We start from the raw sequence: 17,232 nt of genomic DNA, 5'->3' as shown, positions 1-17,232 counted from the left end.
ATTTTTCCTCAAACCTACAAAAAAACTCAGACTAGTTCTTAACCAATTACCTCTCCCCACTCTTGCATAATTGGCTAACAGATTGTTGTTAATAAGCTTTATGCCACAGACAATTTAGTTGTCTGATGGAATTTCAAATGTCAAATACTTTTCTTGGGAGTTGCTAGAATTGCCCTCAGAAAGATCATTCTGCTTAAACCAGTGCGTGCTGTAATATATAAATAATCCCTAATTCTCTGTATTATTTTAACAATTATAACACAATTCACTTGATTCAAAGGAGCTGTCTTCCAAGTGAATGGATTATTAACAATCCCAAATAATCAGGACTGTTCTTTTGAACTAAGCATACTTACTACCATATGCTTACAGTATTCTAATCATAAATATTCACAAATAACCCTGTATGTAAGATTGAGTGGTAGCATAGTGGTTAGAATGCAGTACTGCAATGTGCTCTACATGGGGCTGCCCTTGAAGAGCATCCGGCGACTTCAGCTAGTCCAGAATGCGGCCGCGCGAGTGATTGTGGGTGCTCCTCGGTTCGCCCACATAACATCTATCCTCCGCAAGCTGCGCTGGCTACCTGTTGATCTCCGGGTGCGCTTCAAGGTGCTACTTACCACCCATAAAGCCCTTCATGGTAGTGGATCTGGGTACTTGAGAGACCGCCTCCTGCCAATTACCTCCTCACGACCGATTAGATCACACAGATTAGGCCTCCTCCGAGTTCCATCTGCCAGCCAGTGCCGACTGGCAACTACGCGGAGGAGAGCCTTTTCAGTAGTAGCTCCGACCCTTTGGAACGACCTCCCCGTGGAGATTCGTACCCTCACCACCCTCCAGACCTTCTGCACAGCCCTTAAGATCTGGCTATCCCGCCAGGCCTGGGGTTAAAGATTAGGATCCGTCCCCACCCGAATGATGAATGAATGTTGCTTCTATTTTTTAATTATGTACTGTCTGTATATGTCATTACGTGTATCCCCTCCCTATAGGTTGTAAGCCGCCCTGAGTCCCCTCAGGGAAAAGGGCGGCCTATAAATAAAAGCGATCTAAATCTAAATCTTCAGGCTATTTCTGCTGATCACTGGCTGCCAGCATTTTGGCAGATCAAATCTCACCAGCGCAAGGTTGACTCAGCCTTCCATCCTGGTAAAAGAAGGACCCAGATTATTAGGAACAATATGCTGACCGTAAACCACTTAGAGAGGGCTATGAAGTGGTATATGTCTAAGTGCTATTGCAACCAAGTTAGTTAAATTCTCACTGACCAAAACTAACATATATTTGTAGGCTCAAATGTTTTTCCTGGGTAGCTTAGGATACTTAGGGCCAGTTATTGTCAATGTTCTGACAACATAATTTTCTGGGTTTGTACACTACATTGGAATATAAGCCATGAAACTTAGCTTTGTGACAAACAAGCCTAATGGATGTCAATTTCAGGGGATCGCTGGTAGCCAATGTTTGCCCTGGACTGTGATGCTTCAGTTTTCATATATTTTCAAAAATTGTTAAAATCTTAGGGGTTGATGTACTCCCCCCTCCACCTTTTTTTAAACTTCCTGCCTAAAATCTTAGAAGAGGAGAGTTTCAGGATATTTCAGGACTTTTTTTTAAACTGTTTTACTTAGTTTTGTGATGCTATTGATACTTCCTGGCCCTAACAGGTCATAAAGATATAAATCAGCTAAAGGAATGAATTCCGCCAAGGTGATTGAAAAAAAATCTTTTAGAATAGAATAGAATTATTTATTTGCCAAGTGTGATTGGACACACTTGGAATTTGTCTTTGGTGCATATGCTCTGTGTATATAAAAAGACAAGATACATTCGTCAAGAATCATAGCTTAATGATAGTCATAGGGCACAAATAAGCAATCGGGAAATAATCAATATATTGTTTTTAATATTTTCATGCAATATGTGGATCCAACACTTCCAAAGTTAACGTGTTTGCCACATCTCACTCAAACTTCGGGAAAGCGCGTGGCCACCACGCCCTCCCTCGTGAATAAATGAGGACTAAAAAGAGGGATGCCCCCACCTCCCGTAGCCACGCCCTCCAAAGCCAGGAGAGAATTGGCGCGAACCACGTGGGTCGGGCTGTGAATTTCATCTCTTTCCCCCCCCCCGCCCGCCCACCTCCTTCTCGCGCGCCGTCGCCCGTCAGTTCCAGCTGCCGGGTGGGCGGGGTCCGTATTTGGCTTCGGGTTGTTTTTTTTTTTGGTTGTTTTTTTTTTTGCAGAGGCCGGCGGGCATCGCCTTGATAGGCTGCTCCCGAGGCGGAAGTGCAAGCCGCTTGTTTGGGGGAGGCGGGGCTGCTCCTCGAGTCGGAGCGAGTTAAGAAGAGCTGCGGGAAAGCAGGGCGGGATGGAGCGCCGGTGACTGCCGCCTCTCTTTTGATTCTCCGCACCACTCCCGGCTCTGCCAACCGGCCGCCGCTGCTCCTGCGGCCATGGAGACCGTGCAGTTGCGCCACCCGCGCCGGTGAGAAGCCGGACATTGGGGGGGGGGTAGAGAAAAGGGCGTGACCGCGCAATGAGGATGGGGGAAGACTCCTCGGGGATAGAGCAAAGCCGGGGGAGGGGGCGGGAGGCTGCGCGCAGACTGCGCGTTTTCTCGCCTTTGAGCCCGGCTCTTTTGGTCTTCTCCGCTGGTGAAGCCCTGACCCTTCTCCGCTGCTTTTCGCTGGTCCGGCTTCGCCTGCACCTTGTGCTCAAGGACAGGCGTCTTTCTCTAATTCTTTGTCTCAAACTGGGGTGCCCGGCTCGTTTCCTATTGGCTTAGTCGGGTTTGCGTTTTGCAGCTGTTTGCCTCTCTCTTGAGTCTGCGTTTAATCCAACTATTTTCTCTATGTTTAAGTTCCACCTGAAACAATCCCTAGACTACAATTTTGGGTTACCACCTCGGTGTATTTTGATTAACTGCTTTCCTCAGTCGTGTTCTTTTTCCATTATAAAAATCGGACCAGAAATGCAGCGGTCCCGTTACTGTGATAAAACAATATTTATTTATTTATTATTTATTTAATCAAGCATGAATTAGATAACAGATATAGTATAAACATGATTATGAATACATGAAATGAATACAAATACAAGGGAATATTAGGACAGGGACGGTAGGGACGCTGGTGGGCTTATGCACACCCCTTAAAGACCTCTTAGGAATGGGGTGAAGTCGACAGTAGACAGTCTAAGGTTAGGGGTTTGGGGAAGATAACCAGTGTCAGGTAGTGCATTCCAGGCATTGACCACTCTGTTATTGGAGTCGTATTTTCTGCAATCAAGTTTGCAGCAGTTTACCATAAGTTCGTATCTATTGTGTGCTAGTGTGTTGTGGTTGAAGCTGAAGTAGCCATTGACAGGTAGGACATTGTAGCAGATAATTTTATGTACTACAGGCGGCGAAGTTCTAAGTTGACTAACCTCAAAATTTCAAATCTAGTGGCATACAGTATTCTGTTGTGTATCAAAAGATACAAACTTCTCATCTCAAGCCAGGGAGGCCTATAGGGTGAAATCCTATATTGATTATTGTAGTAGTTTTCCAAAGATTGTTTCTTGCCTGGACCTAGGTTTTTCTACCTGGGCATTCCTACAGTTCAGGTTGGTTTCCAAGTGTTTGTGTTAACCCATCAACAGAAGAATAGAGAAGTGAATAGTAAAAGTTTTGGTTTTATGGATTTGCAAGGCTTTCCAAGTAATATATTGTCTTTTTAGAAATAGCTTTTCTCTAGGAGGTAAAGCATAAACTGAAATCCAAAATATTATGAGCTTGCATGTATACATTTTGATGTACTTTGGACATTTTAGATACTGTCTACAGAGGAAGTTGGTATGTTTAGTTACCAAAGCTCATTGCTTAAAAACATGCTAAGGGGAAGTGAATAAGTAAAGGAGTACTCAGTGTCTTAAAAATGCATAAAAGGAAGTTCTAAAATGTCAAAACCCTGAAATACTGGCAATACATTTCTTGTGCAGTTTTAATTGCTTAAAGAGTGCCTTAAACATTTAAAGTATTAAAAATTTCTGTTTATGTAGATTGCAAATTACACAATTTACTGAATTATTATAGATTTTTGTCCCATCTTTAAAAATACTTCTTGAACATACTCCTTGATATTAACTCAGACTAGTCATGTGTAATCTAGAAGTACCTTTCGGCTTTGTACATTTTAGGTATGAAATTATAAAAAAATCCCTTTGAAAGCAGGCGTAATGTTTGTATGAGTATCTTTATAAAAGTAAAACAGTAAAGATTATGTAAAAAAAGAATTGTTATTTACTGCCTGCCTTGTTTAGTGACTGTTTGCAATTATAATGGTGTGAAAAAATAACTTTGCAACCAATCCTAACATTTATAACCTTTGCAGGCCTGGAAAGCCAAAATAAGATCATAAAATTGTAATATTGCACTTAGCAATATATTTTTATTAGTATTTTGTAATATACGTTCTGTGAAATCAAGTGGCCTCTACATTGGATGGACGGACAGACAAATTGGAGTTGCAACTCAGTATCTGGAGAACACAAATATAGTATAGGTAGTCCACAACTTATGACCACAATTGAGTGCAAAATTTATGTTGCTAAGCAAGACAGTTAAGTGAGTTTTGCCCCATTTTACGACTTTTCTTGCCACAATTAAGAGAATCACTATAGTTGTTAGCAACCCGTTTGTTAAATGAATCTGGCTTTCCCATTGACTTTGCTTGTCAGAAGGTCGCAAAGGTGATCACATGTCCCCAGGATACTCTGCAGCCATTATAAATATCAACCAATTGTGAAGCACCCAAACTTTGGTCATGTGGCCACGGAGATGCTGCCATCTCCGTGGTCACTTGGTTGTAAGTGTGCCATCATGGTTGTAAGTGTGAAGAACAATCATAAATCACTTTTTTCAGTGCCGTTGTAACTTTGAATGGTAGCTAAACAAATGGTTGTAAGTTGAGGACTACCTATAGTTTACCAATTGCAATAGGAACACAAACCCAAATTAAAAACAATTGAGGTCAGAAGGAATTTCTGAAACTTTAAACTGTTATCAAAGACTGCAACTGCTTTCAATTAATGCATTTGCAAGCTGAGCAAAAGAACTTTTTTTGTGTGATACATTTATTCCACAATAGTGATGGGGTGAGAGAGAGGGGGGGGGGGGAGGGAGAGAGAGACAGATATTGATTGATTTGCTTATGTGTCTTATCATCTCAGCCTTTCCATATTTATATTCACATGAATATGAACAGTTTGGAGTCTCAAATTTGTTTCCTTTTTTGCCCTTTTATTGCCAATTATTTTTTAAACCTTTTAGGTTTGGGATTTTACTTGATGTATTATTTGCTTTGTAGCATTTCTCTTATTTTGATAAATATTTCATTATTAGTCTATAGCTGTATACATTAAATTGTATTACCTACATACAATATCCTGGTTCATTGTGACATTTTGTAATCATGTTTTCAGCAACTTTATTCAATTTCTATATCCGCCGAACTCAGTCAATGATCTTATAGGCACGAGTGACTTTAAAATTGGGTTAATGTTTTTCTGTTAAAATATCTAATCTCTGATATGTGAGTTGACTGGTCATATTTCAATTACTCAATGAAGTAATACCCAAAGAGTGTATGTTCTAAAATTGTAGATGATGACCATCCAGAGTCATGTTTGTGAAATGGGCAGCTGCACAGATAACCCCCACTTACTGACTGCCTAGTTCAGTGTCTGTTCAAAGTTACAACCATGCTGTCCTTCAGTCATATGATAGTCACAGTTATGTCATCGCCATTAGTAGGCATTTCGTGCCTGAGCTGTTGTTTTCTTCCCCGCTCCCTTGTAGACCAGAGAGATTGAAGAGGAAAACATTACAAGAGAATAAACAGGTACACAGTGGAAAATACATGTCAAAAGCAATATGCTGTTTACCTCCAATCTCTCCCCTTTTGAAGGAGTGGGAATGGATCAGACTCAGGAGAAATTGCTTGTCCCCCTTCTCCTACAGAGTGGAAAGATTGGAGAGAAAGGTATAAGAGTGTAAATAGGCATGCAACAGAGAATATACAGGGTAATATTTTCATTGTATGCTCCCACCTGCTGATGCTAGTACATTGCTTTTCATGGGTATTTCCCCTTTGTGTGCCTGCTTACTCTCTTACAGTATAGTATAGCCCGTGATGGCGAACCTATGGTGCAAGTGCCACAGGTGGCAGGCATAGCCATATCTGAGGGCACATGAGGCATTGCCCTATGTAAGTTCCAGCGTGCATGCGTGCGCTGGCCAGCTGATTTTTGGCCTTCTGAAGGACAGGGGAGGCCGTTTTCACTCTCCCCAGACTTCAGGAAAGCCCCCAGAGTCGCTGGTGAAAAAGGTCCCAACAGGCCTACCCGAAGTCCGGAGGCTTTAGTGAGGCCTGCATGGGGAAGGGAGCGTGGGTGGTTGTGCACGCATGCTTCGGGGGAAGGGCATTGCATTATGGGTGTGGGCACGCACGTATGTTATCATGCGCACCCTTTTGGTATCCAAGCAGAAAAACGTTCATCACTGGTATAGCCTTTATTATAATTGTACTTCATATATACAACGAAATTGGTTATTATCTTATAATCTTTCTCTACAATGAGTCTAAATAAAACATTAATTCCCTTCTTGTTAATTATCCCAGCACTAGGGTATACATTCCAAAGGTAGGGAAGTGCTTAGGAGGCAAACGAAAGTGAAAGGTATAATTAGTGTTGTCAATTTTGATTCAGAAAGCACCAGTTATTGTTATTTCCTATTTAGCCCTGGTCCCAATTGTGGTGCTAAACAAAGACTACCTATATAAACTTACCAAATAAATAAAATTACAAAGTTTAAAAAATCCTAATATATGTAGTTGCTAAATATGTTATGATAACATTTAGAAATCAATTAACTGATTGTTTATAGTATATGAGCACGATTAATACATTTGAATTCACACTATGATATATGAAAATAGTCAATTATGGCTTATTTAAAAATGCATAGCTGGAACAGTTTGTGAGTTAACAGTTACCCAAATTGTAAAATGGAAAGGATAATGTATTTGCGATTTTCTATTCTAAACGAGATTATATTCTGTAATCTCAAAACTTTATCATTAAGACTTGTTTTCATGTTTCATCATTTCCTGGGCAGAATCTTAGTAATATTTCCTCTTTTAAAATCATTATCTGTTTTGCATATGCTGCTGATTTTTTTTTAATATTGTTGCATTCAGGAAATGAATACCTAGTTTTCATGAAAGTATAGAAGACATTTCATTACCAATAAGTGCATTTTGGGTGAAAAATATTTTATGAATTGTAATACACTGTAGTACAAGAGATATTCTTTTTCTTCTTCTTGTGCCATATCCATCATCGGACATTGGCGATCATGTTGGTGATCCTATTTTTATCAACAGCTGCACAAAAAAGTGGTTCTGTGTTTTGTCCAAACCAGTCCCTTAGGTTTTGAAGCCATCATGTTCTTTCTTCTGCCTGAACCTCATTTGCCTTCAATCTTTCCCTGGAGGATTAAGTGAAGTAGTTGATGCAAATGTCAGGCTGCCTTAGAACTTTGAGACTCTCTCTTCTGTCTGTCCTTTAAACACACAGTGTTGCATATGTCTGGATTATACTCAGTATTAGTAGAAAAATTTGTTAATAAACTATATTGACGGCTGGAATTAAGTTGATATTGAAGGTGTGTCCATCAAAATCCAATAACCTATCTAATTATTTGATTCCAGGCAGCTAAGAAAATTAGATGAAGATAGTTTGACAAAACAGCCTGAAGAAGTGTTTGATGTGTTGGAAAAACTTGGAGAAGGGTAAGTAAACCACATAAATTATCCTTATAATGCTACCATAGATAATAGCTGTACATATAGGATTGATATCATTTCCTGATACATATGTGCAGTTAAACAAAACTATTTGAAACAGAAGTCATTCTGAAGACTGTAAATAAAACAGATTACTTATTTCAGGTCAAAACATTGTTTTATTAGACTGCAGTAGAGAAAGTCAGCCATAGAGTAACTTGTAGACTAGGACAGGGGTCTCCAACCTTTTGGACCTCGGGGGCCACCAAATCCATAATTTTAAATCCCATGGACCACTGGGGGCGGGCAGAGGGTCAGCCTCCTTTCAGGCCTACTTGTCTGCTGCTGTTAGGCGTCCGGGTGGGAGGCCCAAGAGAAAGCGCCTGGTCCAGGTACACAACCTGGGAACTCTTCTCTCAAGAAGCTTGGTCAATCTGACTGAAGGAAAACAAAGACGGGCAGACTGATGGTGGCCTCCTGACATTAGTGGAAAAGTTGGTCCCATATTTCAGAGCTGTAGTAGTCACAGGACTGGCCCCTTGGTTATCCTGGAGCAGCTCCTCCACCTGGGTGCACTAGCCTGCAGGGGAGCTCCCCATTGCAAAAGAAGAACTGGGCTGGATCATTTTAACTAGCCCTCTAAGCTTGTAAAGCAGGGGTGTCAAACTCGATCTCAATGTGGGCCACATCAGGGTTGTGTTTGACCTCGGGGGCATGGCTGGGAGGTGTGGCCAACCCAACATCACACACTGCACCTCCCTGGCAATCTTTGCACCCTCCAAGCCTTGCTGCACTCATGCCATATATTCTCATGCATACTGTTCAGTAGTGTGCCACAGTAGCAGCCACCCCGAGCCCTGCCTTCCCCTCACTCCACTTCCCATTTGGCAGTAGCTGTCTGCTGGCCTGCTTATAATCTGCCCGAGACTTGCAATTTCCTGTTGGCTTCCACACTGACATTAGTTGTTAGAATCCAGCAGGTAGTTTCAAGGAGGACTTTGCTTAACTACCCCCAATCCTTGTTTAAGAATAACAATGGGGACTACAGTGATTGCCTTTCTAAGAGATCTAGTCATATGATGTCATGCTTTACAACTGCTTAGTGACAGAAATTCTGCTACCGGTGGCCATTGTAACTCAAGACTGCTTGTATGCATGCAGAATTCTGTAAAGATTCCATCACTATTATTCTGAAGACTATTTTTCTAAACAGGCCAGGAAACCATTAAGATTTTTCCACCATGGCTGGGGGAAAGGGGGGAAACCTAAGAGTAGTGTTAGTGAGGTCTATGAAATGGTTTTGTCATTTCTACGCAGAGTGTTTGTTACTATCTTCATTTTTGTAATGTGTGACCTAAAGATCATTCCATTGCTACTCCTGTAATGTCAGATATTCCATATTGCCAAAAGTGGTTGAAAGTGCACAGACATAAATCAGAAAATAAAATATTTTTCCAAAACAAAGTAAACCTTTTTACCTGAATCAAGTTGTTAGTAGCACTTATAATGAATTCTTAAAATTTTATAGTTTTTTGTTTGCTTCTCTCCCCCCCCCCCCCCAATTTTCTGGTGTTTTGTTTGTTTAGCCTATTTTAGGTTCTGCAAGTTTCCTGCCTCAAGGCAGTAGGAAACTGTGGTGGTTAGAGGGGTTCCGAAGGGAGTCTGCAGGTTGTCCATTTCTAGCAATTGAGGAAGTCGTGCTGTGTGCAAAGCCTCACTTTCTCGGTCTGAGTTAAGAGAATGAGAGAACACTGTAAATATTTAGAAATGTTTCTCTTATATCCAGCAGTGCCATGCGTGATTTACATCGCACTCTTTCCAAAAGCAAGATTAATCACGCAAAATATACTCCACAGGTCATTTCTAGTAATGAAACAAGTTGATTAATCTTTGGCACATTTAAAGTTAAATAATGTCACTGGTGCATAAGATTGTAGATTGTAGAAGTTTATTTATATGCCGCCCTTTTCCCTGGGGGGACTCAGGGCGGCTCACAACCCAAAGGGGAGGGGGAGACAAACTTTTAACATATAAGACAATACATAATTAAAAACACAACATATCATTCGGGCGGGTTACAGTCTTAGCCCCAGGCCTGACGGGATAGCCAGATTCTGAGGGCTGTGCGGAAGGTCTGGAGGGTGGTGAGGGTACGAATCTCCACGGGGAGATCGTTCCATAGGGTCGGAGCTGCCACCGAGAAGGCTCTCCTCCGCGTAGTTGCCAGTCGGCATTGACCGGCAGATGGAACTCGGAGGAGGCCTAATCGATGAGATCTAATAGGTCGCGTGGAGGTAATTGGCAGTAGGCGGTCTCTCAAGTACCCAGATCCACTACCATGTAGGGCTTAACTTGTATCCCACTAAATAAAAACATTGATTAGTGATGAATATTTATGCTAGTCTAGTTTTTAGCTTCTAAAATCTAAAAAAATCAGCTTATGAGAAAAAGAAAGTTATGTTTCTCCTCCAAATATATTTTTTTCCACATTAGGAGTATTAAAACAGCTTATTCCAGTAATGTTTCTTTTGTACAGTGGTACTTAAAGGTTGGTGAACCATTTTCAATATTTCTGCATATATGATCTATGATATGATCTGTTCTCTACATAAGTTCTAAAATTAAATTAAAAAACCCAATTAAATGAGTCAGAACATTGATTTTCATTAATTTATTAAGGAAAGAATCCCTTGATTTATTGAGGAAAATAATCCAAACTTACATATTTGTGTGTAGCAAATTTTTTTGAACGTTTACATTTATCAGTTTATTTGAAGGGGAAAATTAGAATGAAGTTTCAATCAATGATGATAATAAGGTACGAATGTAACCATGGGGTAGTGGTGCAACTAGTGGTACATCACAATGAACAAGCTTCTTTTATTGCTTTTTCTGAGTTTCAAGTTTGGGTTTCTTGTTATAGATCCTATGGCAGCGTATTCAAAGCTATCCATAAAGAAACTGGCCAAGTTGTTGCAATTAAGCAAGTTCCTGTTGAATCTGATTTGCAGGAGATTATTAAGGAGATATCGATAATGCAACAATGTGATAGGTAAGTATCAGCACTCAGTATTTTCATTCACCTGTGGGAAGTCTCTTATTTCTCATTTTAGAAATGTTATCATATGGGAATATGTCATAACTTTTCTCTTCTCAGAGCTGAACACAGTCAGTTCCTATAGTGTCTTCTGATCAAATGTCCCATTTTCTTTTTCTGCCTCTTATTTTTCTTAAAATGTAGGGGCAAGGACAACATACAATACTTAAAAGGAATACAGCCTATGTGGAGCTGTTGCTTCCTGTGATTTATAAACCAGATAGCTGTTGATTTAGCTTAAAATTGCTTTTGGTTTTTTGGCAGCTATGTCACTCTGTTGGATTATAGTTATATGGTGATGTACTATTCCACTAGACCTCATGAGGTCTAGTGTTACCCAGAGGACCAATATCTGTACCTTCAATTTATTTCATAATTTGAGAACTTTGCATTCTTCTTTCTTAAAGTTTATTCTGTTATTTTCATCCTATTTCTCTAGTGATTTTGTTCTCATTAAATATGAAATTAAGCTATGTCTAGCATTTCATAACCTACTAATTAAATTACTAGATAAGTTTACTCTGGTGAGATTTGTTTTGGGCAAACCACAGTACTGTTTTTAGATGCTATAGATCAAACTCTATAATCTTCTGTAGAATGTTTCAGGTTAAAAATTTCAGTTGAAATAATCAGAAGCTGTTGCCCCCAACCTTTTGAGCACCAGGGACCAGTTCCGTGGAGAAAGGTTTTTCCGCAGACTGGAGGGGGCGTGGTTTCACATACTGCCTGCAAACTACATATTGGGTTTTGCTTGTTTCACGGCCCGGTTGCTGGCATGCCACAGATTGGTTCCGGTCCAAGGACCAGGGGTTGGGGACCCCTGGTCGAAAGTATTCAGAATTCCATTTTGCCTTTCTGTAGTTGGACAGAATTCGGCTGACTCCATCTCCCATTCTCTAATATTTCTCAGAGAACTAACTCAAAGTAGGAATTATGTAGTTTTTCTTTTTCTTCATTAACAGTTAGGATTTTCTCATTTTCACCAAACGGTCATTAAATGTTTTTTTATTTTCTTTTTAACCATACCTGAAGAAGCCCTTTTTGTCATTTCAAAATTGCTTTTCGAGGCAACTGGACTTTGTTTTTCCTTGAAGCTTCTTCAGCTCCTGAAGATGTTTAGCTTCTCCACCATTTAGTCAGAAGTGAAGAAGCTTGAATGAGAAGTGAAATCTCTTCAAGGAAAAATAAAAATAAGAAAAAGCACCTTTGAGACAACCGTCACCTGAATAACCAAGAATCTCCATAACATCCTTCTTGTCATTTTTAGCACTCTTTACTGACTGGCTCATTTTGAGCTTGACCTTTCCTGATATCACCTACAATTTTGGCTACCTGTATATGCTATTATTCTGCATCCTGTCCCTCAATTCTAATTCTGTATGTTCCTTCCTTGTTTAATTTTTGCTAAACTGTTTGGACTGCCATCTAAAGTTCTTCTGCTGTTTTCCTTTATCTTGCTTGAATTAGTCATTATTGTGCTTTTAGTGTTTTATTTCTTCTTCCATCCATTTTGAGCACCTTTCAGAGATCCACTTTTCATAGTTCTGAATTTATTAAATCTGAAGTTCAAGATAATACTCAGTTATATTGATCTTTACTTTCTCTTAATATCAGAAACTATATACTATCATGTAACTTTCCTCAAAGTTTTCATTGCTTTCATTTCATCTACCAAATATTTTGTGTTAGTTAAGTTCAAGACCTGTTTAGCATGTTCTCTTCTTCTGTCTCTTCCCTCTGAAGGAGAAAGTTGTCAGGAATTTCCAATCATAATAGTGGACACCAGCAGGGCCTGTTTATTTTGATAAGAGACGCTCTCAACAGCAGAGTCTAAATCACTACTCTGGATATCAGGGCAGATGTGGATATTTTTTTAATAAAGAGTTAAACGTGTCATCCTTTTCTATTGCTTCTATTCTTTCTGAACAATTGAAGCTTTTAGTTATTGTATTTGCATACATTTGTATTTGTATTCTAAATACAAATGTTTTATTAACTTGGCCATATTGATCTATGTAGTCTCGCCTCATTAGGTTGTTTTGAACTTTGTAAATACAATAGCAGAGTTGGAAGGGACCTTGGAGGTCTTCTAGTCTAACCCCTTGCCTAGGCAGGAAACCCTTTACCATTCCAAACAAATGGCTATCCAACATCTTCTTAAAGACTTCCAGTGTTGGAGCATTCACAACTTCTGGAGGCAAACTGATTAATTGTTCTAACTATCAGGAAATTTCTCCTCAGTACTAAGTTGCTTCTCTCCTTGATTAGTTTCCACCCATTGATTCTTGTCCTATCCTCAGGTGTCTTGGAGAATAGTTTGACTCCTCCTCCTTTGTGGCAATCCCCCAAAATAAGAGAGCTCTGTCAATTTCCCACAATCATCTTTCACTACAGTAATTTATTTTTAAATTAAAATGATAACATGTTTAGCTTGTAACAAAGTGATTAAATGTTGTTGTTTTTTCAGAAATTTTCAGTTTATTTAAAGAAAGGTGAGATACAAAAGCTTAAATGTTGTGTTAAAATATTTTTATTGGAAATGATTTCTTGGAAAATTATTGGAATATTTGTAGATATACCAAAGTCCATGTGATCTTTTTAAAAGAAATATGTATAAACTCTAACCCTAACCTATTGGTGCTGAAAGGAGTTTGTATGATTTAATTATGCATTTTCATTTAAAATAGATTAATAATGAAAGCATAGCAATCTGAAATATGTTAAAACTGTGAAGCTGTCCCACTTGATTGATAATGGATTATTCCATTTGCTGAAGAGATTGAGATCTGATGAAAGAATTTAGGAAAAACATTTTCCTTGTCTTTGCCTATCCTCCTTGCAAGAATTGGGCCCCCCATCCCCAAATGCTTTAGAGCAGATTTTCACTAGTGTACAAAGGAAGCAAGAATGTGTGTGTAGGTGGGGGAGGGGGGGTTGTAGGAAGAGGACTCACCTTTCCTACAGCAAGAATATGTAAACCATTCATGAACCATTCATTCATTGCTGTTATTTTAAAACAACTGAAGAATTTCTACAGAACAATACATCAGGGGAACTCTGTGTGAGCTGATTGTTTTCACTATGTATGGGTGTTTAAAGAAATGTTTTAAATGTTAGTAAGATAATAGATAGAAAACAATGAAAATATATTTTGCACAATTTTCTCTGTTAAATGTACTATTATATATACAGTATATACTATTGTAAGAAACTAAACCTAGAGGAATATATTTTGAAAAGTTGTGGCTAATATTAATATAATGGTTATAAAAATTATCAACTTGAATAACATTTCATACCTGAACTGAATTATTTTATTTTATTAGTATATTTCCTGTAAAATATTAGGTAGCTATTGGAAGTGCTGGACTTTAGATAAACATGACTTCAGATACTCAGCTATCATTCCCATAGTCATAGCTAAATAACACCAGACGTTTCAAAGACTTAACACCATTAAATAAAACTTGTATTGCTAATTAAGTCATAGCTACCTAATTGCTGCAGAATCCAGGAATCCAGCTTTGCCTGGGTAAATATGTATGAGGGAAAGAGATAGTCAGATGGGCACTCAAGACTTAAATCCTAGATCTTGTTCACCTGTCTTTCATGGTACCAGTAATTTTTGACAGTGTTTTCCCAGAACAGAATGTGGAAAGTGCTGTCTCATATTTACAGAATGGTCTTGCCAAGGTCTGCAGCTTTTTGATTTTTGCCTTGCCAGCTCAATCCTTAGAGCAAACCAGCTAAATCAAACTCTTCCACGAGTTGTCTTTTGCAAAAAAATTCTCTCCTTTGAAATAGGAGTAGAAATACATAGTTGAAAACCAGAAAATGGAATTTCATTTTTCTGAGTTTATGCTTTTTCTTAAGATCCTAATACTCCCCCAATCCTAGAATTGTAGGTTGATTCATAGCTGGCTTTTTTTTTTGCAAAATGTGCACTTGAGTCAATTCAGTAATATGTTCTGTCTTCCTTAGTCCTCATGTAGTCAAATATTATGGCAGCTATTTTAAGAACACGGACCTCTGGATAGTAATGGAATATTGCGGTGCCGGATCTGTGTCTGATATAATTCGACTACGAAATAAAACGGTATGTGCTGCTTTAGGATCTGTATAAATGCTTGAGGGGATTTTTTGGATAAAAAGTTTGAATAACAGTTGATGAACTTTATAAATGTTAGCCTGGTTTATTAAATAATCAAAAATGTGAAAGTGCAAAAATTGAACATTCCTTCTATGTTCCACTGGAAATTTGTTATTCCTGGAAATCAATAAGTCGCATTTTCATCTTGTAGCCTTTTCCATCCCCTATCCTAATAGAAGACATGTATTTTAAGCGACAATAATAGTGTCTTAGCAATGACTGTTCATTTAGTAAGTTTTCTTCTACAGCTGATGGAAGATGAAATTTCTACAATAATACAATCAACACTGAAAGGATTGGAATACCTACATTTCATGAGGAAAATACACCGTGACATCAAAGCTGGCAACATATTACTTAATACAGAAGGACATGCTAAACTTGCAGATTTTGGGGTAGCCGGCCAGCTTACTGTAAGTGCAGAACCATTGATACAACTCTTCCTATATTGTGCAAAGACTTGATTGTTTAACAAGTCACTGTTGGGAGCATAGTAATATATTAACAATGTTTTTACAAACCGTATTGACTGGATGCAAACATCACAAAATGCCAGTATCCAAATAAACATTCTAGTTCAATATATGTAAACCAAGCAGGAGTATATTTTCTGGATCATATGTTGCTGTTTAATATGAGATGGTCATGGGAGAACTACTGGCATAGATAAATAACCTGATTTTCGTAAGCGTTAGATTTTTAGAAATTATCTATTTTCATTTGAATGTATCTTTATTGACTTGGATGTGCACAAAGTGGGAGAAGTGTTTTCAACCTAGAACCTTTATATTCTGGAGGTTTTGCTAACTTGTTCAGGCCAGGCATAATTTAGAAAAATTGAAATTCAGAATGCTTTGCTTATTTAGGTTTTGAATGAAACAAAATCCAGACAGGTTGAACAGGACAAGGTTGATGTGCATTGCTCCCAACCCAGTATATCCTACCAGCTTGGCTATCTGTAATAATCTTCCACTTTTTTCCTTTCTCTCCCCTCTGCCATTCTGCTGGATTGAGAGCATCACTCATAGTTCAGCAAAAAGTCCTATCACCTTACCAGAAGCATCATATCCTTTCTCTTGGTCTTTCTGCCTCTCTCTTCCCTTATCCACTAATGTCCTTTGGGTTTTTCTTTGCCTCTCCTTCCTGGAACAAAGTTATATGTTCCAGTGCAGGCATGAGCAACTTGAGCCAAGCTACTCTGTACAGAGTATTTTGCCCATCTCTACTATCAAATATGTTGAAAATTCTAGGAGATGGGTTACCATTATATTTCTATCCCACTTTTCCTTATGTATATGTAACTCAGGATGGCTAACTTATTTTTGCTTTCCCCACAACATCAACCCTGTGAGGTGAGTTGGACTGAGAGAATGATTGGCCCAAAGTCATCCAGCTAGCTTTCTTGTCTAAGAGAAGCCTAAAACTCATAGTTTCAAATTTTAGAAGAGCATATTCACCACCACACCAATCTGGTGCAGAGATGTTTAATATAGCTTACAGTATCTGTAATTTAAGGTTATAGTATAGCTTACAGAAAATTTGAAAGCATTTGAACAATTGATCAGCAGATGCTTTTACCAGACCCCTTTTAAAAAGCTAACTTCCTTAAAATTTGTCTCCCTTCATAGGATACTATGGCAAAAAGAAATACTGTGATAGGAACTCCATTCTGGATGGCACCTGAAGTGATCCAAGAAATTGGATACAATTGTCTGGCAGACATCTGGTCTCTGGGTATCACTGCCATTGAAATGGCTGAAGGAAAACCTCCATATGCTGATATTCATCCAATGAGGGTAAATGCTGGGTATCTGGTCCAAAATAGGAAGATGATTGTAGCTTTAATGCACTAGTAAAGTTGAGCCCTAGTTCTCATTATCTTTGGTTTGATCCTACTTTGCTAGATGTAGTCTCTAAACACCAGCTTAATAAAATTCCACGTGCATGATGAGGATACTGTGCGTAGTAAAGTAGATTTGCCTAACTTTTTGCAGGCATAAAAGAAAAACTAAATTTGATTACTAAATATGTCTATACTGCATACACTTAATAATTTCTCCGATTATATTAAAAAAATACAGTGTTCTGTCTACTCTTAGAATAGCTATAGCTATATTCAAAAATTTTTACAGTCTGCCTGAAGACTCA

The 17,232-nt window shown here is 38.7% G+C and overlaps 1 protein-coding gene across 1 annotated transcript in view; it reads left to right on the top strand.

The window, feature by feature from the left end:
• The first annotated feature begins 2,308 nt into the window (after positions 1–2,308).
• Positions 2,309–17,232, top strand: part of STK4 (serine/threonine kinase 4) — a 71,668-nt gene continuing 56,744 nt past the window's right edge. The window contains exons 1-6 of the mRNA XM_032218930.1: positions 2,309–2,493; positions 7,763–7,843; positions 10,761–10,889; positions 14,916–15,030; positions 15,333–15,497; positions 16,713–16,880. Coding sequence (XP_032074821.1) covers positions 2,462–2,493; positions 7,763–7,843; positions 10,761–10,889; positions 14,916–15,030; positions 15,333–15,497; positions 16,713–16,880 — 690 coding nt within the window. The 5' untranslated portion in view covers positions 2,309–2,461. The remainder of the gene's footprint in view (positions 2,494–7,762; positions 7,844–10,760; positions 10,890–14,915; positions 15,031–15,332; positions 15,498–16,712; positions 16,881–17,232) is intronic.

This window comes from Thamnophis elegans, chromosome 5 (assembly GCF_009769535.1).
Source record: "Thamnophis elegans isolate rThaEle1 chromosome 5, rThaEle1.pri, whole genome shotgun sequence".
Classification (NCBI taxonomy): Eukaryota; Metazoa; Chordata; class Lepidosauria; order Squamata; family Colubridae; genus Thamnophis; species Thamnophis elegans.
The sequence above is the reverse complement of the archived record's forward strand: the minus strand, read 5'-3'. Positions and strand labels throughout refer to the sequence as shown.